This window comes from Megascapheus bottae, chromosome 23 (genome assembly GCF_031878675.1).
Source record: "Megascapheus bottae isolate mThoBot1 chromosome 23, mThoBot2.hap1, whole genome shotgun sequence".
Taxonomy (NCBI): domain Eukaryota; kingdom Metazoa; phylum Chordata; class Mammalia; order Rodentia; family Geomyidae; genus Megascapheus; species Megascapheus bottae.
The window spans coordinates 3,789,771-3,816,399 of record NC_143531.1 but is presented as its reverse complement, the minus strand read 5'-3'; the positions used below and the strand labels follow the sequence as shown (position 1 = coordinate 3,816,399).

Below are 26,629 nucleotides of genomic sequence, written 5' to 3'. Positions count from 1 at the left end.
CTCAGGGCCTGGGCATTGTCATTCAGCTTTTTTTGCTAAAGGCTAGCACTCTCACAGCTTCCTGAGTAGCTAGGATTACAGGTGTGAGCCACCTGCCACAGGCTCTGACTTGTGATTCCGCATGAGAGCAGAAGTGGGATTGGAATTACACGACTTAGCTTCTATAGCCCACTCCTGGGTGACCTGGTGAGACTGTGAAAGCAAGTAGAAAATCTAGCCATTTCTGGAATGAAGGAGGAGAAGGGAAACCCAAAGCCAAACAAGATTACAAGGTAGTATCAATTGTGACTATGTTACAGGACATTTTCAGGGTTTATTTCCCAGCATGATGGTGAGGTAGCTGGCCGGCACTGAGAGCTCTGTCTTGGAACCTTCTCCTAAGGGAACTTATTGCTGCACTCCCCCTGCCTCTGTCTGCCTGCCAACTGCCTTGAACACATCTGCCTGAAGGCTCATCCTGGAGAGGCGGATCCACATCTGGGCTTTGTCCAGGCTGTGTAGTCCTTTTGCTGTGAGCCTCACAGCTCTGTTGCAGGTTCTCCTTTCTGATCCCCCAATGGAATCCTGACACTGGGGCTGGAACGGGAACAGAAACCAGGATGGCAATTCACACATGTCTGTGCTGGGATAGTCATCTAGGCCTTCAAGAGTTCAAGTTAGCAGCCCAGGCGCGTCATGTCAGAGTTGGATATACACCGCAGCCCTGTGGTAAACCCTCCCTGAGTACAAATGAACGCGTGTTGAGTACACATCCCCCTAAAGACCCCACGCATCTGTCAGCGTGGAGGAATGCGCAGTCCAGCTGTGGCCTTACCGTGGGCCTGGTGTGGAACATCTGGCGGAAGCTGTCCGGCAGCACACCACTGGCAGCAGTCTGGCTGTGTGGAAAAATCAAATGTGATTACAACAGCATGGGCTTCAAACAAAGCAAAGTGGACCAGGGAATGTTATACAACCAACGACTGGAGAGTAGTTTCTCCATCCTGCCCATCCGCTTCCCTCCTTCCCTCCCTCCTCATCTCAGCCCCTGCATTCTCTCTGTGCTTGGCTAGAATTCTGTAATTTGGGGTGATAGTCTGTGTTCTTCTTTCCTTTTCCTTCTTTTGGAAACAGCTGAGTCTTACAAGAGAATATATACTTTTGCAAAGTTCATCATAGTCCATACATAAAACAGAGCAATCCACCATCAACACACACTCTCTTTACAACCCTCACCAGGGACAGTGAGAAGGCCAAGAAACAAAAGAATTCATATTTCCCGTCTGCTAGATGATCAAGGAAGAAATGGAAGCTATTAGAGGAATAAGAGAGATGAAATGTGAGACAGACAAGCCCAATCTCTGCTCTGTGCTACGTTTTTGGTTGTTGTTGTTGTTTTTTCCCACATGCCAGACTTTAAATTGCTCAGACTTTAGACAAAAGGTACTAGATTTGTCTCCTGGAACTAGATTTGTCTCCTCTTAGGTTTATACCACCAAAGAATAGCTAGATGTCTGTGGCCTGTGGCTTGCATCGAAATCCTAGCTACTCAGGAGGCTGAGATCTGAGGATCACAGTTTGAAGCCAGCCTGGACAGGAAAGTCCATGAGACTTTTGTCTCTGATTAACCATCAAAAAGCCATAAGTAGAGCTTTAACTTAAGTGGTAGAATTCATACCTTGAGCACAAAAACTCAGGGACAGTGTCCCAGCCCTGAGTTCAAGCCCCAGGACTAAAACACACACACACACACACACACACACACACACACACACACACACACACCCCAGATACCTAGGTTTTTGGCTCCTTGTGGCCTATGAAAGAGCTAGAAGAAAAAATGAGATCATCTCTGTTTTTGTAAACTTCTCATTTGTTTGTAGAGGTCTCGGTCTCAGATAACATAGGGTAAGCGATATGGACCCTGGTTTTGTATTCCACAGAGCAACCCAAAGAAGGGAAAATATATGGTGATTTTTACCAACACTGCTAGATATGATTTAATTCGGGCTTTGATGTAAATAAGAAACATGACATATTTTTGAATTAGCTCTGAGTTTTGAGATCCAGCTTGGAGCAACACAGCTTGAAAATGGAACCCATGAAAGAGGATTCAGATATATAGATCTTTATTTGGTAATGACTTTATGTGAAGTTCCTGGTCTCTTCTAACTGACAAGGCAGTTTAACAAGCCACAGCCAATGAATTCCTTCTCCTTTTCATTAATTAAGATCTGACCAAAAACAGCCATCTTTCCTTCTAGAGGAAACTGAATGATTCCTTAGTTTTATAGTTAACCTTTCACAAAAATTTTCTCCAGTTCTCTACCATGTAGAAGTTAACTACTCTATAAATTTCCTTCTCCTGGCATTTCTCAAAATCCTACTTTAGGTTTCTATCCTTGGGGGAAAGAAAAGAAATGTGTGATTAAAGATTTCCAGAAGTGTTTGTGGTAGACTGTAGAGCAAGAAAATACAGGCAAAGGAGAAAGGATATGGAGGAGAGAAAGCAGATTGAAGCAGTGTAAAGCCAAAACAGGAAAAAATTAAATCAAATTTATCAGCAGAATACTATGTGCTACCAGGCCAAGTAATATATGCTCATTAAACCACTATACCCTTCTACCACCCAGAAACACAGTGTCTCCTTCCTCAGGAAAAGCCTTTAGGTTACAAATGTGTAATAGCAGTATGCTTTTATTAAGTATTCTGCTAGGGAAATCTCAGTTAATAATAAATCTGATTTTTGGCATAATTAAGGTCACAGTTTATAAAAACTAAGGAGAAAAATTATCCAAGCAAATCTGAAATATAGAAAAATGCATACTTTTTCCTTGAATAAAAATGTTGTCTGTATAGACAAAGCAGAGCAGCTAGCTTCCCATGAGGTGGAGCAGAAGTAGAGAAATATTGTTCTTGGGAAGCAAAGAGGGGGTGTTTAGGGCCTGACTTTCCAGCTCAACTGTCGAATTCTACTCACAAAGAGTTCACTTCATTTTGTGTGGTTAGAGAGCTATGGCTGGCTTCAGTGGGTTATTCCCCCTTCCCCCTTAGATTATGTGTGTGTGTATGTGTGTGTGTGTGTGTGTGTGTGTGTGTGTGTGTGTGTGTGTGTGTGTGTGTGTGTGTGTGTGTTTGACTTTCCTAGGGCTTGGACTCAGGGCTTGGGTGCTGTGCCTGAGATTTTTGTTTTTGCTCAAAACTAGCATTGTATCACTCGAGCCACAGCTCCATTTTTTGGTGTTGTTGGAGGTTCACTGGGGAAAAAAGTCTCACAGACTCAGGCTTGGCTTCGAACCTGGATCCTCAAATTTCAGCCTTCTAAAGAGCTAGAATAATCCATCAGCACTCAGTTTGGATCCATTTTAATTTTGTTAAAAATTAAATCCTTTCAGTTGCAAAATGTCAAATACTATTTTGCACATAAGTAGCAAAAAAATTGGTAGCAATCCAATATAAGTTTCCAAGTGAAGAAACTATTTTTTCTTGTTATACATACTTTGCTTTGCTTTATATGGAAAAATAATCTTAGATTAGAGACAGGTGTAACTCATGAAAATGACTCATCTAAAATCCCATGGTTGGTCCAGGAGCTTGGCCTAGAGGTAGAGTGCTTGCCTAGCACACATGAAGACCCAAGTTTGATTCCTTGGTACCACATACATAGAAAAGCTGGAAATAGTGCTGTGGCTCAAGTGGTAAAACTCTAGCCTTGAGAAAGCCCAAGGACAGTGCTCAGTCCCTGAGTTCAAGCCCCAGGACTGGCAAAAAATAAAAATAAAATGTCATGGCTATTCAAAGAATATGCCATCTTTATAAACTAATTTCTTGACATGGACATGTACTTCAGATTCAATCTCAAGAACTTGAACTTGACTACTTGAACTTCGCTCTTCGGAGGACTGAGGTACAGAAATGAGGATCTTTCAGTGGACAACAATATGCCAAACTTCCAGAGATGCCTGAAGTTTCTACCAAAGGAGACTCCCCAGCACTTTCTTGGCGAAAGATGGACTCTTACTTACGGGGTGCTTGTGTGGCTCTCTTGAAGCCTCAGAGTGTGTTGGTCCCCAAGAATTTGTCAGATAGGAAACCACACCACACTCACAGAAATGCCTCTGGGGAAAAGATGGGCAGTTAGTTCAAGAGTAGTGAAGACACTGGTTAAAAGGACACAGGTTTCATCTGAAGCAATTCTAACTTAAAATAGTAAATCACAGCAGCCTCCAAACCCCTCTGAGAAGATTCCCCAAGCCAAGTCTTGCCTAAGTTGACACTACATATATTTCTCCATTTTGACAAAATCAGAAACACATTCAAGAAACTATGTGTTCTGTGTGTGTGTGTGTGTGTGTGTGTGTGTGTGTGTGTGTGCGCGCTTTGAACTCAGGGCTTGGACACTGTCCCTGAGCTTTCTTTTCGTTTGTTTTTGTTCAAAGCTAGAACTCTACCACTTGAGTCAAAGTTCCACTTTAGCTCTCTGGTGATAAATTGGAGATCAGTTTCATGAGCTTTCCTGCCAGATCTTCACTTCCTCAGTAGATAAGATTACAAGTATGAGCCACTGGCACCGGCATCTGTTTCTGAGTTATCATTATAGATGGTCCTCACTGAAGACAAGCCATCCAGTGAATCATAAAAATAAGTTTACTTTAGTATGACGCTAAATGAAAAGACCTCCAGGATATAGAAAAAAAAGCCATATAACGAGCCATTATTGTCCTTAATATACTCTGTTATCTCTCATCTCTTTTGCTGTCCTTTGATTATTCATATTGTTACAGTATTTTACCTTGTTATCTAATATATTGTGTATATGTTTATTTGGTTCTTTGAACTAGGATAGGGGAGGGGGAAAAACAAGATGAGGGGCGGGGATGGGGAGGAGGAAAATGAAGACCAAGACATGAGAAAGGGTATCAATATTTGTGAAGTAATGCACCTTCTATCTGGTGAATATAATGTAACCCTTCTATTAATTACAATAAAAATATATGAAAAAAATAAGTTTACTTCAGCAGCAGCTGGAGACATAAGGAAACTCTAGGTAGTAAATTAGGAAGTAAGAGAAGCATTCATTTGCATAGAGAGTGTTTCAGTGCCCAAGGAAGATTCTATTTTTTTAGAGAGATATAACATATTGGGGACACTTTTTCACTATATGTTGCAAGAAAAACAAAAGCAAAATGTTATTTTCTTGAGGGAAAACGTAAAAAGGAATGGTGTTGATCAAGATGCACTGTAATCATAAACTGTTTTGTTGACTGGCAATTCTTTTGTACAACTACTTAATACAAAACAACAAATAATAATGATGAAATACAAGTGGTGTCTAAAAACACGAGGAAAGAAAAAAAAAAAGAAAATGTATTTCCCAGGAGTTGGTAGGTCCATGAAGGAGTCTCTATTTGAGTGAACACATTCTAAGGCTTGCCATAGTAGTTGTGAGCTCTGAAAATTAGGTGTTTTCCAGAGTGTTCTGGTTGAAAGACCTTGGTGGTTGGTAAGCATTATCTCACCACTGACATTTTAGTCAGCCATGCATGACATAACAAAGCTTGATGGAATATATTTCCTTTCGGACCAGGACATATTCTGTATTAGGGTAGAAATGTGGACAGTAGGGGGTGTTTCCACTAGGCCAAGAGAGCTTAGAGAAAAATCAACATACCTGCTTTAGTTGCTTTTCTAGTTTTTCTTTCTCCATCTGACAGGCTTTTATCTACAAAAATATAAAACAAAAGCATTATTCAGTAGAAAGATTTCAAACTTGCTCACACCAGCTGTCCATGACCTACTCATTGACCAAGGGTCAGCCACTGGGATAGCCATGCCAATAAAAACATCTACATTTGCCTGTTTATCCAGAGGTTGAAGTTTAAGAGGTATGGGAAACATTTTATCGATCAATGAGTCCAACTTTCTCACTTTACAGACAAGGAAAGTGAAGCATGAAAATGTCAAATAACTCAAGGGCAATAGTAGATGAAAATGAGAGAAGGGAGTTCAAGGTCTGGTCTGTGACTATTCTCCTGTTCTATGGATGCTAAGAATGCTCAGGACCTCTGTATGACTACATTGCAGATTTTACTATTGTTATTGGCTTAATGCCCTCAGAAATAGGATGAATATACCCAGGGATCTTAGTAGGCTTGGAATGATTTCACATAAAAAGATCTTTGGCCAGGTGCTGGTTAGTCACACTTGAAATCCTAGCTACTCAGGAGGCTGAAATCCGAGGATCATGGTTCAAAGCCATCCTGGGCACAAAAGTGTGTGAGACTCTTATCGCCAATGAGCTACCAGAAAACCAAAAGTAGTACTGTGGGTCAAAGTGGTAGAGCACTGGCCTTGAGCTGAAGAGCTCAGGGACTGTACCCAGGTCCTGAATTCTGGCCCAGGGCCAGAAAAAAGTTCATTTCAATGGCAGATAGTATGCTCCTGTTCGTTCTTAAATCATAAGGTTTATTATACTATTAGTACAGTAAACAAAGATCACAGAATTATCCATTCTGTCTTTCTGTGAATTCTACCATTATTTCACTGCAGTGAATTAGACTTTTGAAAAATAATTGGTTAGGCTGGAGTGTGTGTGTGTGTGTGTGTGTGTGTGTGTGTGTGTGTGTGTGTATGTGTGTGTTATATGTGCCCATCTTGAGACTTGAACTCAGAGCCTTGTGTTGTCCTTGAGCATTTTGCTTAGACTAGTACTCTACCACTTGATCCGTAGCTCGTATTCTGGCTTTTTGCTAGTCAATTGGAGATAAGAGCCTTTGTAAACTTTCCTGCCTGAGCTGGCTTTGAACCTGAAACTTCAAATCTCAGACTCCTAAATAGCTAAGATTATAGGTGCGAGCCACCAACACCTAGCTGGGATATCAGAAGCAATTTTTATAGTTTTAAGTTTCCACTCAGATCTGGTATTTAAATGGATCCATATCTTATAAACAAATGTCTGTGAAAATAAATTTGTTTTATTGTTTTAAATCAATAATTACTTTATAGATTCCCCAAACATGAAAATTATTGTTGGTGATATTCTAAAATGTTAAGTCAATGGATTTATGCTCTTGGCTGGACTAAGAATTCTATAGTGTCAAATGTATTACCAATCCTAGACATCAACTTATACATTTAAACTATGGCAGGATGTAAAATAATTTGTGCTCTCACAACTTAAAACCAATTAAGGAAGATTATTTTCATGTAAGAAGTAAAAATTGAGAATAATTTCTTCAACAAGAAGAATCAGAACAGTTTCCAGCCATTGTTGCATTTTTATTAGATTGCATGAATTATTTTCAGAAAATTGTTTAATTATATTTCAATTCCTTCTAATTTCTTTTTAAAATCCTTTTTTTTCTCCTTTCTAATTTCTTAGGGGATATAGTTCTGTCAATAAATCTTCAGGATGTTTAATTTCAAGTTAACTACGGAAAAAGTATCAGAAAAAATTGAAGTTAATTCAATCTACTGTATATTAGGAGGAAGATGTTTAATAGTCTAAAATGTCTCTGAAGCCTAAAAGTATTGAGTACCACAGCATGTCTCACAGCAATTTCCTCTTTAGTAAAAGGCATAACATGATTTTGCAAATCAAAAATGCTGAGGTTTATTTCATTTTTATAAGTCAAAATTATGTTAGCTTCATTTTCCTTCATTAACATCAGAATTTACCCATCGTGGTAACTTACTGAGTGGACTTCTAATGCACTCAATTGCGTTTAATCTGGGTTTGCCTACACTCAGTACATTCAATTTCATTACACTTAGTTCCCCTGCACATGCTCTAGTTACATTGAATGTGAAATCTCACTGAACCGAACTCTCAGTTTTACTAGATATATTCAGAAAAGGTAGAAAGCTGTGTGTTATTTGGAAGGCTGGAACATTCCAGTGCTGCCCTTCAAAGCAAATGACAAGAATTTAGAAACCACTTTACTGTGTTTGAGAAGTAGGTAGCTCAGCTCCCTTTTTACCAAGTTAAATATTAGGAGGAAAAAAAAAAGATCACAAGAATTCAATTTTGTGAAAGACCTTTGAATCTTATTTCTTGGGAGAACTTCTTTAATGTACTTAAGTTCAAAGAAATTCCCAGACATTTTCATCTCACTACAAAATTGTTTGAAAATGATTTCACCCCAGGTGCTAACCTCTCAAAAAAATATTCAGTGTTCACTAACAGGATTCCAAAAGGCTTGAATTTGAAGAAGAAGAAAAAAATGAGAAAACAAAAGCAGAAGCCACATGTGTTTAGCAAAGATTTGTTTTGACCTCTACCTGAGAATTCAGCCTGTTCAGTAGGGATTGAGAGGTTTGATTAATTTGCTGGAGTTCTTCTTTCTCTTGATTAAGTCTTTCTCGATCCGATCGCTCCTTTCTGAAGTCTTCTTCATATATTTGTACCTAAAAATAATAACAGCTTGTTGTTACTGTTAGCTTACATTCTCTTTGGCACTTGAGTGATTTCAAAGAAAATATTGTCTGTAGCCAGGTGCTGGTGGCTCACTCCTGGAATCCTAGCTACTTGGGAGGATCTGAGGATCAAGGTTCAAATCCAGCGCAGGCAGAAAAGTCCATGAGACTTTGATCTCAAATTAACCACAAAAACTAAAATTAAAATTAAAAAAAAAACTGGAAGTGGAGCTGTGGCTGCAATGTTAGAGCACTAGCCTTGAGAAAAATCATTCAGAGACCACATCTAGTCCCAGAGTTCAAGTCCCAGGACTGGCACAAAAGAAAAAAACAAGAGAGAGATGGGGCAGAGGGGCAAGGCACGGGAGGAAGAGGCACCGGAGAGAATAAAGGACCATCTAGATTTCTTTAATCAGAGGCATCAATCAGTACCCTGAGTTGATGAGTATTTCTACATCACAGGATGAAGAGATAGATACATTATTCATAAATATATATTATATATATGTATATGTTCCAGTTCTGGGGCTTGAACTCAGGGCCTGGCACTGTCCTTGAGCTTTCTTAAGGCTAGTGCTCTACCACTTGAGCCACAGCACCACTTCTAGCTTTTTCTGTGTACGTTGTACCTAGGAATCGAATGCAAGGCTTCATGCATGCAAGACAGGCACTCTACCCCTAGGCCACGCTTCTGGCCCTAGATGTGAATATAGGATTTGTTTTTAGAGTGGCAGTTCTTGAATTTTCCTTCTTGACAATCCATCAGGAATCCCAAAGTAAAGACATATGCACATTTCAAACATGCCTTCCAACCATTATCTCTGAAGCCTTCTCCACTGGGGATGAAGCCTGCCCTGCCCACCCCACTCGGTGAGGCTCTACACCTAACTGTTCCTGTGTGACAGCAAGTACCTCGCCCGCAGCAGGGCCATACAATGCAGTTTCCAAATACAACTCACAAGTTGAACACAAGATAGAAACCAAAGGCTTTTGTGGTATCTGGGCAGGATTTTGAAAGGTACCTAAAAGTGTTATCTTTAAAAAGATACACCACTGACAGACACTTCGTGGAATATTTCATCAGAGGCATTCCATGCATTCTAGAAAAGTGACTAAACACTAAAATCCATTGTGGCTTACAATTGGCAGTGTAGATTGATAGCCTGGAGATAAGTGGGTCAATCTATGAAAACAACGAAAACGGAGAGAACTAAACAGAATTCCCATAAGCCTGTGACTTAAATACTGATACTAAATCTTGGTAGCTCGATTTTTTTGATACTAGCATATGTTAGACACTTCAACACATTTTGCTGCACCAGGTGCTAGAGGCTCACACCTGCAATCCTATCCACTCAGAAGGCTGAGATCTAAAGATCATTGTTCGAAGCCAGCCTGCACAGGCAGAAAAGTCCATAAGACTCTTATCTCCAATTGCCATCAAAAGGCAAGAAGTGGAAGGGTGGCTCAAATAGAGCCCCAGCCTTGAACAAAATAGCTAAACAAGATCGCAAGCCCCATTTGAGTTCAAGCCCCAGTACTAGCACCACCAAACATCTCCCCCGAGAATAGAGGAATACTGACTTTAAATCAGTAATGACAGAGCAAAATGCCATAGGGAGAGAGAACAACACTGCCTGCATATCTTGGGATATATGTGTATACTTAAAATTTGCGGCACTTCTTTAATTTTTTTATTTAAACAATCTTTTTAAAACTAGATATTTCAAAGAAACTGCATGTAGGCATATGTATGCATGTATATATACCTACATGTATATATAGATATATGTAAATATACACACATGCACATACATATGTGGCATATACACAAAATGCATATATGTGTGCATGTATAGTATATACATGTATATGTATATATACAGTATATATACATATATGTATATGTTTATATATGGTATAGATATGTATATATGTCCTCGATGCTAACTATATATGCGTGTATATATGTGCGCATATATGTATTATATGCATATACATGTGTGCATGTGTATATATGTGTATATATATAGAGAGAGAGAGAGTGAGAGTGCACACATTGAGGATTAATTCGAGATGCAGCTAGACTTATGCCTTGTAAGCGATTAGCAGGTGCATGCGCATGCCCAGTGTGAAGCCCTTATCTTATCAGAATTAAACACTCTAGCAATGTGGCTCCTTTATTCAGTTAGGGCCCACGATTTTCACTGTTTCTTTGTAAATGTAAAGCTTGACTGTTCCACATAGCACTTGGTGACATGCCTACTCTAAGTGGCTGATTAGTAACATGTTTGTTCAAAATATGGGTGCAGAAATAAGTGACAGAGACCTCCCAGCTTTAAGGAAATGGATCTGGTGCCCTCTGTGGAGACTGAACAGAACACAAATACCTTCCGAGCTCTATTTCATTCATGAGCTAAAGCCTGTCTGCTTCTCCATGGATGGGGGGACTGTCTCACATGTGGAGTTCATTATGTGTGAACAACAACAAATGATTCAAGTAGTGAACATAAGCAGAGCAGTCCCCAAAGGAATCTTGGCTGGCATCCACAGTAATTTAGGGGTAGAGAATTTGACCAGAATTTCAACAATCTAAATGCTACCCTTCTTCTCCTCATTGGTTTACTTTTAAGCACTCCACACGATCCTGGAAGTTATGAAGCATATTCAAATGGGATGATGAGAGCAAAACAAACTATCATCCAGTATGCCGAATTGTTTAGATTTTAGACATAGGCTATTTCCTATTGAAGTCAGGGCAATTTCATGAGTAACAACAATAATAATTCTGTCACTCAGTATTTCCACATAAGTACAAAAAATCTTTGTGCCTAGAACCAGTAGCTCATGCTTTATAATCCTGCCTTCAAGAGGTACAGATAGGGGACCACAGTTTGAGGCCAGCCTGTGGCGGGGGATGGGGGGGGAGAGAGAGAGAGAGAGAGACAGGGAGGGAGGGAGGGAGGGAGTAAGGGGGAGGGAGGGAGGGAGGGAGGGGGAGAGACAGAGAGCAACAGAAAGAGAGAGAGAGAGGGGGGGGAGGGAGGGGCATGCCTGCTCTCCCCTTGGTCACTGCTCACCTGCTGTTTGAGAACTTCCATTTCTATTCTCAACTCTGAGTGGCTGCATTCCACTTTTCCCAGTCTGGAGCAATCCCAGGGAAATGAAGAAGCTTCGGTTCTCAAGACATCCTGCAGAACCTGTGGTGTAAGGATAAGCACACTGTTGGCTGGAGATTTGCCACCCCTTAGGAATTCCTCTCCACTACTGCTGCGACTGCCACTGCACCCATGAGGCAGCATTTCGCTGGGAAGGCTGCGGGTTGTCCTGAGTTCTCTGTATGTGTGTCTTCTCAGACTCTGTCTCCCTCGCCCAGCCCTCCGATGCTATTTCTGTTATTCAGTCCTCAGCAGTTTGAGTGCATGTTTGATGTGGCACAACCACCAAAAAGGAAAAAATAAAACTAGCATCCTTGGACCCCACATTCATGTGTCCTGGCTCAGAATCTTGGGAGCTGATGCGTTGCTCCTAACATCTGAATATCACGGATGTCGTCTGCCTTTGGTCAAAGCAGACAATCTACTGAACTGTGAAAAATAAATATATCTATTTTCCTTTTTGGTCCAGCGCTGGGGCTTGAACTTAGAACCTGGAGGCTGTCTCTGAGCTTCTTTTACTCAAGGTTCATGCTCTACCACTTGAGCCACAGTTCCACTTTTGGATTTTTTGGTACTTAATTGGAGTAAGAATCTCACAGATGTTCTTGTGCCAGCTGATTTCAAATCTTGATTCTCAGATCTCAGCTTCCTGAGTAGTTAGAACTACGGATGTGAGCCACTGGAGTCTAGCTCAAAATGCTTTTCTGATGATCACGTTAGTCTCCAAGGACACAGACATTTGTCTGTGGATTCACAGACAAATGATCACTGCTGTCTCACGGACTTCAAGTCATGCTCTTCTTCTGTTTTCCTTCATCAAAGCATGCCAAGGCCTGTAACAGCCATTTACCTTCTGTTAAAATAGCCACTATCAGCTGGGCGGTTGTTTCACACCTGTAATCCTAAATGCTAAGGAAACTGCAATCTGACCACTGTAGTTCAAAGTCATCTAGAGCAGGAAAAGCCATGAAATTCTTATCTACCATTAAGTACAAAACAAAACAAAAAAGCCTGACGTGGAACTGTGGCTCAAATGGTAGAATGCTAATTTTGAACAAAAAAGCTGAGGTGACACCCAGGCCCTGAGTTCAAGCTCCAGGATGATAGCAAGAAAAAAAATAATCCAAAATCCACTGGGTTTTGTAATGTGTACTATCCTGAGATGAGAAGGAAAGAAAACAAGAGTAAACTATATATTGACAAGATGATCACCCTCCCTCACTCCTTTGTGCTGTTCATGTGTAGTTCACGTTGGTTTAGTGTGAAAGGCCTTGTCTATTATTTGAAGCCCTTTATCTGACTAGGAGCTCACTAAAAAGGAGTTCACAATGTCACACTAGACGTCTCCTCATATGGGCCCTTTTAATAATGTACTCATTAGTCAAGTAAATCTTCTGCACAAATAGAAAATTGGTTTTCAGAGCTCTGAGAACTCGCTTCCTGTGTGTTTCTCAAGGTACCCTGGTAGCCTCACTGATGCCTACAGACACTTCCTGCTTCTGCATGGGCAAGCATCGGGTCATAAAGGCAGAGCAGGGAACAAGGTTTGCGGGTGGAGTAAGAGTGGTTCCTGGAAGGCCTACCAATTCCTGATCCATGTTCTCAGATTCTACACCTGCTGCCTAGCTTGCCATGACTTTCATTGTCCAGGGTATTGCAAGAGAACTAAAAACTGCTTTCTTCCTCCAGAAAGAATGGAAAGAAACAAGCCAAGCAACTGTAATTCTAGCTACTCGGGAGTTTTAGATCTGAGGAGAGAAATTCAAAGTCAGCCCTGGCAGAAAAAAAAAATCCCCAAGACTCTTATCTCCCATGAAATAGTAAAAAGTTGCAAGTGGGCCTGTTGCTCATCTGGTAAAGCTCCAGCCTTGAGTGGAAAAACAAAGCCCAGAGTGTAAGGCTCTGAATTCAAGACCCAACACTGGTACAGAAGGGGAAAAAAACACTAAAAATTGTTAAATGATTTAGCAGATTTTTCTGAGGATGCTGAAGCTCAAATTGAGAGACCCAGGCATGAGAGGCAGGAGCTCTACTATTTGAATCCATAGTTCCAGGAAATGTCAGAAGAGTTCACATGCTTCCATTGTGTGAATTATGGTGTAAGAATCTAGGATGGGTTGACTCAGATGAACAATGGTGATAGTATATCTTATACCTCCATATCCTATACCTATAACTAGGATATTTTTGTAGATCTGGTTATTTTCATTTCCTGGCCTGCCTTTTATCCTATTCCAAAATGTTTCCAATGAGTCATAAGTGAAAGGTAAGCCTAGCAAAAGTTTATCCCACCTAGGGGTTTTCCAACTTCCTTGAAGAGAATCCTGTAACCTGTTCTAGAATACTCATTTCTTGTCAGTACCAACATCCTACACAGATACGCATGCCACAGTGGTGAGCTGTCAGGCAAGTCGACTGAACCCCGGTGTCTCTAGCTGACCTGCCGAAAGCACATCTTCTCACTCTAGCTAAACCTCTGGGTTCTCTGTAAAGAATTTCATGTAGACAAAAACCTTTGGGCTGGGTTCATGCCTGTAATCCTAGCTAATCAGGAGGCTGAGATCTGAGGATTATAGTTTTAAGGCAGAGAAGTCCCTATGACTCTTATCTCTAGTCTACTATCCCAATAAAAGAGGCATGTCAAGCTGTGGTTCAAGTGGTAGAGCACAAGTCTTGAGCAAAAATGTTCAGGAACTGTGTCCTGGCCCTGAGTGTAAGCCCTAGGACCAGCACAAACTAATTTTTTTTAACCAGTCCTGGAGCTTGAACTCATGGTCTTGGGCTTTTTCCTCAAGGCTAGCACTCTGCCACTTGAGCCACAGCACCATTTCTGGCTTTTTCTATGTATGTGGTACTGAGGAATCGAACCTGGTCTTCGTGCATGCCAGGCAAGCAGTCTACCACTAAGCCAAACTCCCAGCCCCAAAGTAATTTTGGTAACAACAGCAACAACAACAAGAAAATCCTTTGCATTTCATCAAAATAATTAAATTGATTGGGTACACATAGTATCATGAATTTCTGAAAACCATATGTTAATTACTTCTGCCACATGTATCTATTTCAAATAAGTAAGTGAATGAATGGCTCAATGGACAGACATCATATGCCAATGAGTTAAGTTCCAAATTCCATTTCCGGAGTGCTGGCATGTGTTCTGCCACCCAGAGTGGCACTGTCAGTAACGTCCATTTATCACAGGAGTAAAAGAGGAAAAAGTATTTAATTGTAAAAATTCAAGAACAACAATATCTTATACTTCATCAGGTATTCACGCATCTGAAAAAGTCCTCTTTCATATCTTACTACTATTTTTTTTCAATTTTATTCTGAGATAAATTCAGGGATTGGGTGTTGAGATCCCTGAGCTTCTTTTCCTCTTGGCTTGTGTTCTAGCACTTTTGCTCATGGGTAGTGCTCTGCTTCCTGCTTTTATTTTTTTCTTGAGGTGGGGGGAGTAGTTTTATTGAAGAATCTGACAGGCTTCCCTGCCCAGGCTGGCTTTGAACTGTGTTCCTTTTCACTTTCCTTCAGAAGAACAAGAAAAAAAGACCAAACTCAATGAAGTCAAAGATGAAGTAGAAATAGTGCTCAATCCACTGTTCCTGGCAGAAGTTTTCACACCTCCACCATATAACAAAATAGAGTTGCAAGATTTTCTCCTAACATCTTATTTGAGCAATGCTATTTGGGTGGAGAATAGCATTAGGACAAAAGTAATTGTCCTTTATCAAAACTCGGGTTACAGGCATGAGTCTCTGATACCCCACTATTTTTCCTGATTTTTGGAAACATTTTTATGAGCTCCTTCATGTATTGTGGGCTTTAGATACTATGCCTACAGTGTAAATGGAAGTTTCTAGAATGGACAAACCCCACCTTCAGAGAGCTTGCTATTAAGACAAAGACAAAACAGATCAGATAATGAATAAAATATATTGCATATTAAGTTCTAATGAGGTTCTATGTACTCATATGTAGTAGAATAGAATATGCATTTTTAGTTAGGAAAGCCAGAAAACTCTTTGAGAAAATGACATTTCACTCAAGCTAACTTTTTTCATTGAGATTTTTGGGATTAATAAATTATAAAATTGCTGTTTATCAATTCCTTTTAAAGGTTCTGCTAACTATAAATGCAGATACCACAGAAATTGACATGAGAAAATACAGAAGCCTTTGAATGTTCTAAATAGCAAGTCTTTCCTTGTGTCTATACGTAGGGAAGAAAGGAAGAAAGGGAGGGAGAAAGGGTGCAAGGGGGAAGGGCGGGAAAAGGAGAATGAGAAAAGAAAGGTAGATCTTACTGTCCATAATTTTTCTGTAATTTCTCTTTTTTTGTGTAGTGATCCATTGCCAGATCATGAATTTTCTAAACACCATCCTACAGATAGTAGTGATTTGCAAGGCACAGACACTATCTTGCTTAGTTTGAGCTGTGAATCTCGCATTGCTAGACTACAGGACATCCTACCAGAAGCTCTAATCCTGGTCCCCACACTCAGTTTGTTCTGATACCTTGTTGAGGCGTTGAATTTCACTCTCATAATGTTCTTTCTTCTTATTTACCAACATGTTTTTTTCTCTCAAAAGCTTATTCTCATTCTTTAGTTCTTGCAATTCCTCGTTTAGTCTTTCATTTTCCTTCCGAAGAGCAAGAAAATAAAAAAGATCAAAATCAATCAAGTCAAAGATGAGGTAGAAATTGTGCTCAATCCACTGTTTCTGACAGACAGTTTTCACATCCTACAACAAAAACAGAACTGCACGATTTTCTCCTAACATCTTAATTGAGCAATTCTCTTTGGGTGGAGAAAGGCATTAGGGCTGAAGTAGTTGTCCTTTATCAAAACTTAGTGGTACTTGTTAGAACTTCAGTGTTATTTGTAAGAACTTCAGAAACCCCAGAAAAAAAGAAATCAAGATTCCCCAATATCCATTTGTAGTGGCCAAATAAAGGAGCAGGCAAGAAAATATGTTACCCCTTAATTTTATATAGCAGATAGTAAAGTCTTTGTGGAAGAAATTGGATTTGTAATGAGAATTCAGTCGAAGTAGGCAACTTCGAATGAAATATATGTGTAAGTGGTAGTTAATGATAAATATTTCCCAGTACAATGATTACATCACAACAAATCTGGGCAACAAATCTGAAACATTCCTATGGACGCTTATCTAAACACAATGGATTTTATACTTAGTAAAAGAACCTTTGCTACTTTAGCATAATTGAAGAAAAAAATATTTCAACTAGGAAATGGTCCCCAACGGCATGAAAGGAAAATTACAGTGCAGGCAGTAATTGGAAATGGAATTGGTTCATACAGGACAGAAAGAGTGCTAAATCCAGCTCTCCTGATTGACTATGGAATGCAGAAAAAAGAGCCTGGCTGTGTAATCAGAAGTAGGTTCTGCATCTCACTCCATAGCCTAGAGTAATCTGTGTGCAAACCCCTGGCAGTGATACATCTGTGCCACTGGCATCCCATCATGGCCTATTGTCCCTGAAACTGATTGGACTCCAGAGGTGTGTGGCAGAACAGGCAGCCAATCAAAGGAGAGAAAGGACCCATGGAGAGCTTGGCCAACCTGCTCTGATTGGGTCTGGGGTCTGCTATGGCTACAGGCTGTCCAATGATCTTGAGAATCACAAAGCTCTTTCTCCTGGAGACCCTTTCTTCACCCTGAACAATCCTCCTTCAGGACTTCTAGCTATAGGGCTTCTCCCTCTGTGTCTGCGGACTCATTCGTTGAGATCATAGAGACAAAGAACTTGATCTAGATGTTGCATTTAAACAAGAATTATTTTCAGGATCACTATGACACTGACACTCAGCAGGGTAGGAAATTCTGGACTGCTATCCCCCCTATTTCTGGTCATCACCTGAAGATTTGTGCGTATTTCAAAATAGTGTCAGTGCCTTATGATATGGGTGGTAACTCACCCTGAGAATACTTCTACTTATATTTTCTTACTATGCCTAAGTAAAAGAGAGGTCATTGGAGCTCCATATTTTTCTATGGGACCCATGAAATGCAATAGCTGAAAGCAAAAACAGGAAGAATAAAGAGTCTGCCTTAGAGCTGGAAGCCACTGGCTGGTGCCTATAATCCTGAGATCTGAGGATCACAGTTCAAAGCCAGCCTTGGTAGAAAAGTCTCTGCGAATCTTATCTCCAACTAAACACCCTTCCTCCCCTAAAAAGAAGCCAGAAGTGGAGCTATGGCTCAAGTGATAAAGCACTAGTTTTGAAAGAAAAAAAAAATCAGGGACAGTGCCCAGGCCCTGAGTTCAAGCCCCATGACTGGCACACACTCACAAACCTGTCTTATCATCTGGCATATCAGACCCCAGTGCGGTTCACACTTATTCTCCTAGCTATTCAAGAGGCTGAGATCTAAGGACTGTTGTTTGAAACCAGTCCAGGCAAAAAGGTTGGTGAGATTTTTTTTTATCTCCAATGAACAGCTAAAACTAACTAACTAAGTAAATAAATAAATAAGTCAGAACTAGAGCTGTGGCTCAAGTGGTAGAGCACCCAAACTTGCACCGAAAAAAGAGCTCAGGGTTTGAAGCTAGCCCAGGGCAGGAAAATCCATGATACTCTTAAGTTCAATGAACACACACACACACACACACACACACACACACACACACACACACACACACACACACACACAAAGCCAGAATTGGAGCTGTGGCTGAAGACGTAGCTCCGCATAGGCCCTCTGGACTAGCAGGTGTAAGGCCCTGGGTTCTAATTCCAGCAATGTGAGAGGCAGCTAGAGATGGGGGTCCTGGAACCTGAAGAGCCACTGCATAATTAGGGTTAAGATACCCATTGGCATTGCATGCTGAAAACCCGTGGAAGTACAGCACATCTCTGGGTGGCTTCTCCTGCCTACTCATTCACCAGGAGGAAGAGTGCTGAGCACCCCCCCCATCGACATCTGCTCCAGAGAACTAGCCCCATCTTATTTGAGGCCCTTTTGGGGGGAGTTGCTGATCCATTCACCAGGCTAGGGGATGTTGGTCAGGGGTGCATTTGAACACTGCATTCCCCGGCCCTGATTCTCCTGGGCCCCGGGCCCCACTCACCTTTATCTGAGGCCTCAGGCTGGGCTGTAGGTCAGGCTGTGGAGCCTCCTGCGGGCCCCCCTTTTGCAGAGTGTGGGGGTGTTGCCTCTCCAACGTGCCCAGGAGTTTCTCAGAGGCCGCCAGCTTCATCCTCAGCTCTGCCACCTGGGGAAATCACCACATCAGGGATGAACATAGCTGAGGCTCTGGAAGCCGCACCTCGGTTTCCTGTGGGGGGGGAGGAATCTGCCTTGGGGGACCCCCCCCTTCCGGACACTCCCCTAGGAAAAGCTCAGGAGCTTGGCGTGCATGCATTTAAAAACTGGGCGCTGAGTGGCTCCCATCTGTAATCCCAGCTCCAAGCTCTGATTTGAGGATCACAGTTCAAAGCCAGCCCGGGCAGGGAAGTCAGGTGGGGAGACTCTTAGGTTCAACTGACCACTACAAAGCTGGCAGCGGAACTGTGGCTCAAGTGGTGGGGGCTGAGTCTTGAGTGGAGGGGAGGAAGAGGAGGAGGAGGAAGAGGAAAAGAGGAGGGAGGGGAAGATGGGGGAGGAAGGGGGAGGGGGAAGGGAGGGGAGGAGGAAGAGGAACAGGAGGAGGAGGAGAAAGAAAAAGCTTCTTGACAGAGCAATGCTTTCTAGAGAAAGCATCTCACACTTTTAGCGTGTGTGTGTGTGTGTGTGTGTGTGTGCGCACACACACATGAGTGTTCAAGAGAGGGGGGAGATTTTGTTCTTTCATCTGTTTGTTTTTGTAGACAGGAGACAGTGTTTCCCTCTGTCATCTAGGCTGGTCTAGAATATTAAATTCTCCTGTCTGAAATAAACACCTGCAGTACATACTTATTATCCCTGCTGAGTGCTGGGATAATAGGTATGTACTGCAGGTGTTTATTTCATTCTCTATGGAAAATACCTAATGCTAGCCAATGTCAGACATTAGCGATCCAGCCTTGAAGAAAGCAGCACATATTGTACCCTCTCCCAATCTCAGGCAAAGCTCTGCGTATTTATGGCTTCTCACAACACAGGGGAAAGAAGCACTGGTGAGAAGGGAAATGGGCATAATTCATGAAACATTGCCACAGGCAGTTTTTAATACCTTCCTTTAGACATGCTCAGAACAATTTCCTGACACACTAAACCTTTTTTGGAGGGGAAAGTGCTAATCCTGGGGCTTGAACTCAAGGCCTGGGCACTGTCCTGAAACTTCTTTTCCTCTTGAACCACAACTCTACTTCTGGCTTTTTGGGGGCGGTGGTGGATAGTTTATTAGAGATGAGAGTCTCACTGATTTTTCTGCCCAGGCTAACTTCCAGCAGTGATCCTCAGATCTCAGCCTCCTGAATAGCTAGGACAACAGGTGTGAACTGTAGGTTCCTGGCTACTGTTCATAAATGTTGGGTAAAGGGTAAGGCAGTGATCACTCAGCACCACTCTCCCTCATTTAGGTATGACTAGCTACCAACAAAATCGCTTTGGAGCTGAAAGCCAGGTGAGTCTCCACCAAGATGGAGTAGAGGAGCTTACCTTTCTCTCATAAAGCTCTTTCATATTCCTAAATTGTTTATCCCACTGATGGTTAACTTCCAGGAGCTGAAATGGTTAAACAACAAAGGAATCAACAAAGGATTTGGGGCCATCTGTACATGTGGTCAACATGAAATCAGTGTTTGAGATTCCTGTGGTTCTGGAAGCCCTTGGTGAAGAAGACACTCCTTCCTGCAAATCCGGATGGGTTGGAGATGATTTAATTACATGAAATCTCAGTGTCAAGACGCTGGTTCACATGTGAAAAACTACTAAGTCTTAGGGATAGTACATGTCAGCCTGATAGGAACTAGCAACTTTTCTTGGCTATTTGAATTTTAATCTTCTTGGTATAATTTTAAAATACCAGAATTTGGTTTTAAAAAAGTATTGCAAGTAGTGTTATTTTTTTTAAAAAAGAAATGTATTCATGAATAGGAGATATTTCCCAAATGATTTCTATTAAAATCTAGACAGTCACTTCAAATAATGTGCCTTAAGAAGTTAATTCCTTATGATGGATAAATATAATCACAATATTCAATGTACAGATGTGAAAATGGAGCCAGTGACTTGAGGGGAAGGATGGGGTTGGGAGAGTTGGGGGAGAGTGGTGGAAGGGTGACATTGATCAAGAGCAATTGTACTCGTAAATTGACATGTTGAATTGAAACTCTTTTTCACAAGTACTTCAACAAAATGAAAATAAATTCAATTAAGATGAACACATTATTAGTAATATAGACCCAATGAAAAGATAATTTCACCCTTGGGAAAATATAGATTTTTCAAAGAATTATAGCTTGGACACAAAACAAATACTTATGAATATTTAGGAATATTTAGGCTCTCCTCTGCAAACAGGTAAGTTCAGACAAGACATTTTAAGCATTTTTGAACTATCCACTATTCAGAAGAAAGAAACAACACTAGGATCTCTGCGTTAGTTCTCTTCTAAAGAGAAACTCACAGTTTCCAACATAAATGGAAATTCTAACTCTTCCTAGTAAGGGCCAGACACCTAGGAAAAAATCACACAGAGCAAGAAAACTGTACCTAATTGTAGAAGCATAGAGTGCAGTTATTAAGAAACGGATTTTTTAGTAGAAGGCTACCCAATATTATTACATAAAGATAACTTCTAGGGATTGCATTTCTATGCATGATTATGGCTCTGCATAGTGCAGTAGTTTTCCCGAAAGCTCTGTAGTTCATGCAGGGTCAAATAGAGCAGAAGTTTCACAGAAGACAATGTGAAAGACACAATCCTTAAGAGCAGGTTAGAAAAGGAATTGCATGGGGCCAGAAGTTTGGCCTAGTGGCGGAGTGCTTGCCTAGCATGTACGAAGACCAGGGTTTGATTCCTCAGTACCACATGTGTTAAAAAACAAAACAAAACAAAACAAAACAGAAATGGTGCTGTGGCTCAAGTAGTAGAGCTCTAGCCTTGAGAAAGCCCAAGGACAGTGTTAAGACCCTGAGTTCAAGCCCTAGAACTGACAAAGAATACAGTTTGAAAAGGAATTGAATAAAGGATGGGATGTGGAGTGATATTATTGTTATTCTTTCACCTGCTATCGTCCAGAGCACAAAGAACATTCAGAACACTCAGAAAAATTAAGCCAGTAAAATTCAGTTTCTGTTTATTCCCAATGTGAAGGTTAAGCAGTGGGTCAATCTGCAAGATGCATAGGACTCAGAATCACAGGGTTTCTTGGAGAACACAATCAAGTTTTGGGAAAGTTAGGATTATAGTTGACAGATTTACGACACTGTCAGTATTTCCATCCATGATTACACAAGGATTTTTAAAAGGGATTTTCTCTCAAAATAATGAAGTCTATGCTTAGGGAGAGAAATGTGAGACACTTACTTTACTCTCTAGCATTAACCTAAAACACATGAAATGGTGGTGACTAATATTTCTAAATTACCTCTTTTCTCTGTTTTTCCAAGCACTGTATCTTCTGCTCTAGAGAATTCGGCAAGTTTTTTCTTCTTGATGATTGAGCATACTTTAACAAAAACAAAGAGAAATGACTGAGATTTAACAATCTCCACAAGAAATAGGGAGCCTAGCCAGGTGGTCACACCTGTAATCTTAATTAATCCTGAGGTTGAGATTTGAGGACCAAGATTCAAAGACAGCCTGGTAGGCAAATTAGACTGCAGTTAACCCGCAAAAACCAAAACAACAACAACAATAACAAAAAACAGAAGTAAAGGTGTGGCTTAAGTGGTAGAGTGCCGGCTTTAAGCAAAAATGCTGAAGCCGAAGCTTCTCACACCTGTAATCCTAGCTACTCTGGATGCTGAGAACTAAGGACCACTGTTCAAAGCCAGCCTGGGCAGAAAAGACCCTGCTCTTCAATAAACCACCAGAAAACCAGAAGTGGAACTGTAGCTCAAAGTAGTTGAGTGCTAGTCTTGAGCAGAAAAACTCAGGGACAGCTTTAAGTCCAGGCCTCATGACCAACTAAATAAATTAATAAATAAATACTGAGAATACAGCACCCAGACCTTAAATTGAAGCCCCAGCATACACACACACACACACACACACACACACACACACACACACACACACACACAGAAAATAAAAAATAAACAAGAGCCAGGCATTTGCTCACACCTGCATTCCTAGCTACTCAGGAGGCTGAGATCTGAGGATCATCATTTGTAGCAGGTCCAGACAGAAGAGTCAATGAAACTTTTATCTCCAATAAATCACTCAAAAAAAAAAGCTCTAAGTATAGCTGTGGTTCAAGTGGTAGAGCACTAGTCTTGAGCAAAAGTAAAAGCTCAGGAAGAAAGATAAAGCCCTGAATTCAAGCCCCAGGACTGGCACAAAAAAAATAAAATAAAATAAGAGAAACCATTGTCTTCAGTCCTGTGTAGCCAACCACTACAGGATGACTTAAGAAAGTGTCTGATTTGCTGGCTGGGGAATTTGCTGTCCATGGTAGAGTATGTTTGTTGCAAATACCAAATCCTCTTTTGATCCTCAGCACTAAAAGAAACAAATAAACTCACAAAACAACCTGAATCTTCCAGCTACCATCCTCACTCCACAAGGGCTTCTCAGTTCCGTGTTAATGCACCAGCTCTGGACCCTATTTAAGAATCACCCTTCTTACAAGTTGATTACCAAAATCATTTTCAAATGATGAAGGCATCTATACAATTAGCATAGAATTTCATGAACAATTAATTTCACTAATCCTTTTTGTAAAACAAGAATTGGAATAAAATTTAAAAACAAATAAAAAGAAAGAAATTACTTATAAACCTGTATTTTTATCTTATTTCCACTTATTGATGGTATTTTAAGATATGACTACCTATTAAAACACTTTTCTTAACTTTGTTTTCTATTTAGAGCCAGGTTGTATTACACTCAAGAAAGTGAATTTAATGCCTGTTATCCTAGCTATTCAGGAAGCTGAGATCTGAGGATCTCAATTCGAAAGCAGACTGGGCAGGAAAGTCCATGAGACTCTCTCTTTTTTTTCGTATATTTTTTATTGTAATTAATAGAAGGGTTACATTATATTCACCAGATAGAATGTGCATTACTTCACAAACATTGATACCTTTCCTCATGTCTTGGTCCTCTTATCTCAAATTGACCACCAAAATGCTAGAAGCGGAGCTATGACTCGAGTGGTAGAATACTACTTTGTATGCAAAGCACAGGGACAGTGCCCAGTCTTGAATTTAAGCCACAAGACTGGCACACATATCAATTAAAAAATGAATCTCTGTAGAACAATAAACTAAGAATGATTGTAGTTGCTTTTACTTTTAGTCTCAAGGGAATGGTTTGGCTAAGTACCAAGCATGGCATCAAAATGTAACTGATAGCTATGTTGTATTTTACCAATAGAATTTCTCCCTTCACCCCCATCTCTCCCTCCCTCGTCCCTCCCTCCTCACTCTGAAGCTTGAACTGCGGGCATGGGTGCTGTCCTTGAGCTTTTTGTTTTTTGCTCAAGGCTAGAGAACTCTATCAATTGAGCCACAGCTTCATTTCTGGCTTTTTGGTGGTGAACTGAAGAGTTTCACTTGTTTCCCTTCCCCAGGCTGGATTCAGATCTCAGCCTTTTGAACAGCTAGGATTATAGGTGTGAGCCACCAACTTCTGGCTTAGGAATGGCTTTTGATGTATCATCAGAGATATTTTTTTTTGTAAATTAATCAGTATTTTACCAAGGTTTATATATCTTACATATATATTAAAATGAAATAAAATGAACCAAATCCAAAAGTCTTTGTGTTTGAGGGAACTTTTCATTTTCTTCATTTTGAATAAAAAATTATTTAAGCCCGGAGAGGATGGCTCATGCCTGTAATCCTAGCTACTCAGGAGGTTGAGATCTGAAGATCAGAATTCACAGCCAGCTCCTGGGCATGAAGGTCCTTGAAACTCTTATCTGTAATTAACCACCAGTAAAACGAAGTTGCCCTGTAGCTCAAGTGGTAGAGTACCAGCCTTGAGCTGAAGAGCTCACAAATTGCACCTAGGCCCAGAATTCAAGCCCCATTGACTGCCAAAAAAACCCCTTAGTAATCGAATTCTAGTAAGGAACTGGTTACAGAATAATAATAATAATAATAATAATAATAATAATAACAATTCCTTATAGTTATTTCTTAAGAAATATCATCTTTTAGTTTTTCAGTGTATATTGCTTTTCTCTTTTAAAAAATTAAGAAAGTAATTTATCCATTCAAATAATATTGTTTCAGTAACTGAACAAAAACTATAGACTTGATTGTGAATATAAATTTTACTGTAGATTCATGATTATTTTCTATTTCTACTCACATCAAAATAGTGTTGTTTTTAGACTTTACATGAAACCAAACTCCTCTGGATTAAAATCAAAATCAAAATATTGTACATGGAGAACTGGAGATCTGGAGGGTTTTGGACAGATTTAATCCTATCATCTTGTAAAAGAAGAAACATAGCCCAGTGAACTGAAAATAATGTGACAGTTGCCCAGACACTTTTCATATGTCGATTCATATTGGTTAAAAATATACAGGGGATCTTAAAGAAAGCAAATTATGTTTTTCCCTCTCTTGGTGTGACACAATTAATCATTGGAAAGCATAGCAAAGTTGGATCTGATTTGTGGGACTCCAGAAATGTGATCTTACCTCTGCATTTTCTGTAGAGCTTCTTCCCTTTATTCCAGGTGTGTCCTGGGCAGACATGGAAGATGGTTTTCCAGGAGTCTTGCAGAACAAAAAAAAAAGGGAGGAGGAGGAGGAGGAAAGAAAAAATCACCCAAGGATTTCTTTTAGGGTGAGTTCAAACATTCAACATTTGATTAACTACACACACACACACACACACACACACACACACACACACACACACACACACCCCACTGTCAACTCCCTGATAGAAAACAGCAACAATGATTTATTTTTTGACTCGAAGTGAACAGAAGTAACACTGGCTGTTCACTACACAGAATAAAGTGAAGAACAGAAACTATGATTTTAGCTTTTATTCTCTTCCCATTAGGGGTTTCCTGGGATGTCTCAAGAAGGCAGGTGATGACTAAGACCTGGGCAGAGCCAACTAGCTCTGTATGTAAATTGTCATTCGCTCTTTACTGGCAGTTTCTCTCCCAGCAGAAGGAAGTTATTACCCGAGAAGTTCTGTGCAAACAAGCCGTTCCTCACAAGCCTACCTGCCATGTTATTTATTGTCTTTCCCAGAACAGTATGGAATTGTTGATTTTTTTCTGTCAGCACCACTATTCATTTCCTTAAATCATGACTTTCTGACAAGATCTTCTAAATGTACATTTGGGTGTATCGAATTGAACAAGTCATGTAGAATTCTATACATTCTACGTAGCTTTACAGAACTAAAAGAGAAAAGAATTTATTGCAAAAAGTTTTTTAAGTCACTGTAATTCTCATCCTCTGGAATGGTGGAAGGGTTAAATTTGATTGTCAAATTGAAGATTATCTTTCTTTTACTAATAAAGATCAGAGTTTTCATGAAGACATTGGAAATTAAAGGGTTTTTTTTTTGCTTTAATGGCTAGTTGCTATCTTTTTATAACAGCTTAAGGTCATGGCATATTAAAAAGGCAGGACATGAAAATGACAGATACTTGGCACTAGACGAATGAGCCATAATTGCTGGATTTAAGTGAAAGATACAAAAATACAAATGAAGAATGTCTCACTGAAAGGAAAAAGAATTTATAACTCATCACTTAACTGGAATTTTTCAAGGGGATAACTACATGTATGTCAGATAAAGCCTAAAGCCCTTTTCAAGCGAGCTGCACCCAAGATCTAAACTTCCTTCTTCTTATTTCCCTTACTCTTTCCTGTCCAGCTGTCCTCTGAATTCTGTAGACATCCACAGCTCTTGAATATCCTTTCTTGAGCCTTCCACTCTCCTAGTGACCTGCAAAACCCAAATAAGTCCTCTG

The 26,629-nt window shown here is 40.4% G+C and overlaps 1 protein-coding gene across 1 annotated transcript; it reads right to left on the bottom strand.

Moving 5' to 3' along the window:
- Nucleotides 1–313: 313 nt before the first annotated feature.
- Nucleotides 314–25,403, bottom strand: Tnip3 (TNFAIP3 interacting protein 3). Its single transcript, XM_090356531.1, has 11 exons — nucleotides 25,329–25,403; nucleotides 22,097–22,177; nucleotides 20,163–20,228; nucleotides 18,652–18,795; nucleotides 16,071–16,196; nucleotides 11,475–11,594; nucleotides 8,260–8,385; nucleotides 5,651–5,701; nucleotides 4,005–4,097; nucleotides 815–878; nucleotides 314–576 (listed from the first exon to the last, which is right to left on the bottom strand). The coding sequence occupies exons 1-11, from the start codon at nucleotides 25,383–25,385 to the stop codon at nucleotides 314–316; spliced, it is 1,191 nt and encodes a 396-aa protein (XP_090212657.1). The 5' UTR covers nucleotides 25,386–25,403.
- Between the last annotated feature and the right edge of the window lie 1,226 nt (nucleotides 25,404–26,629).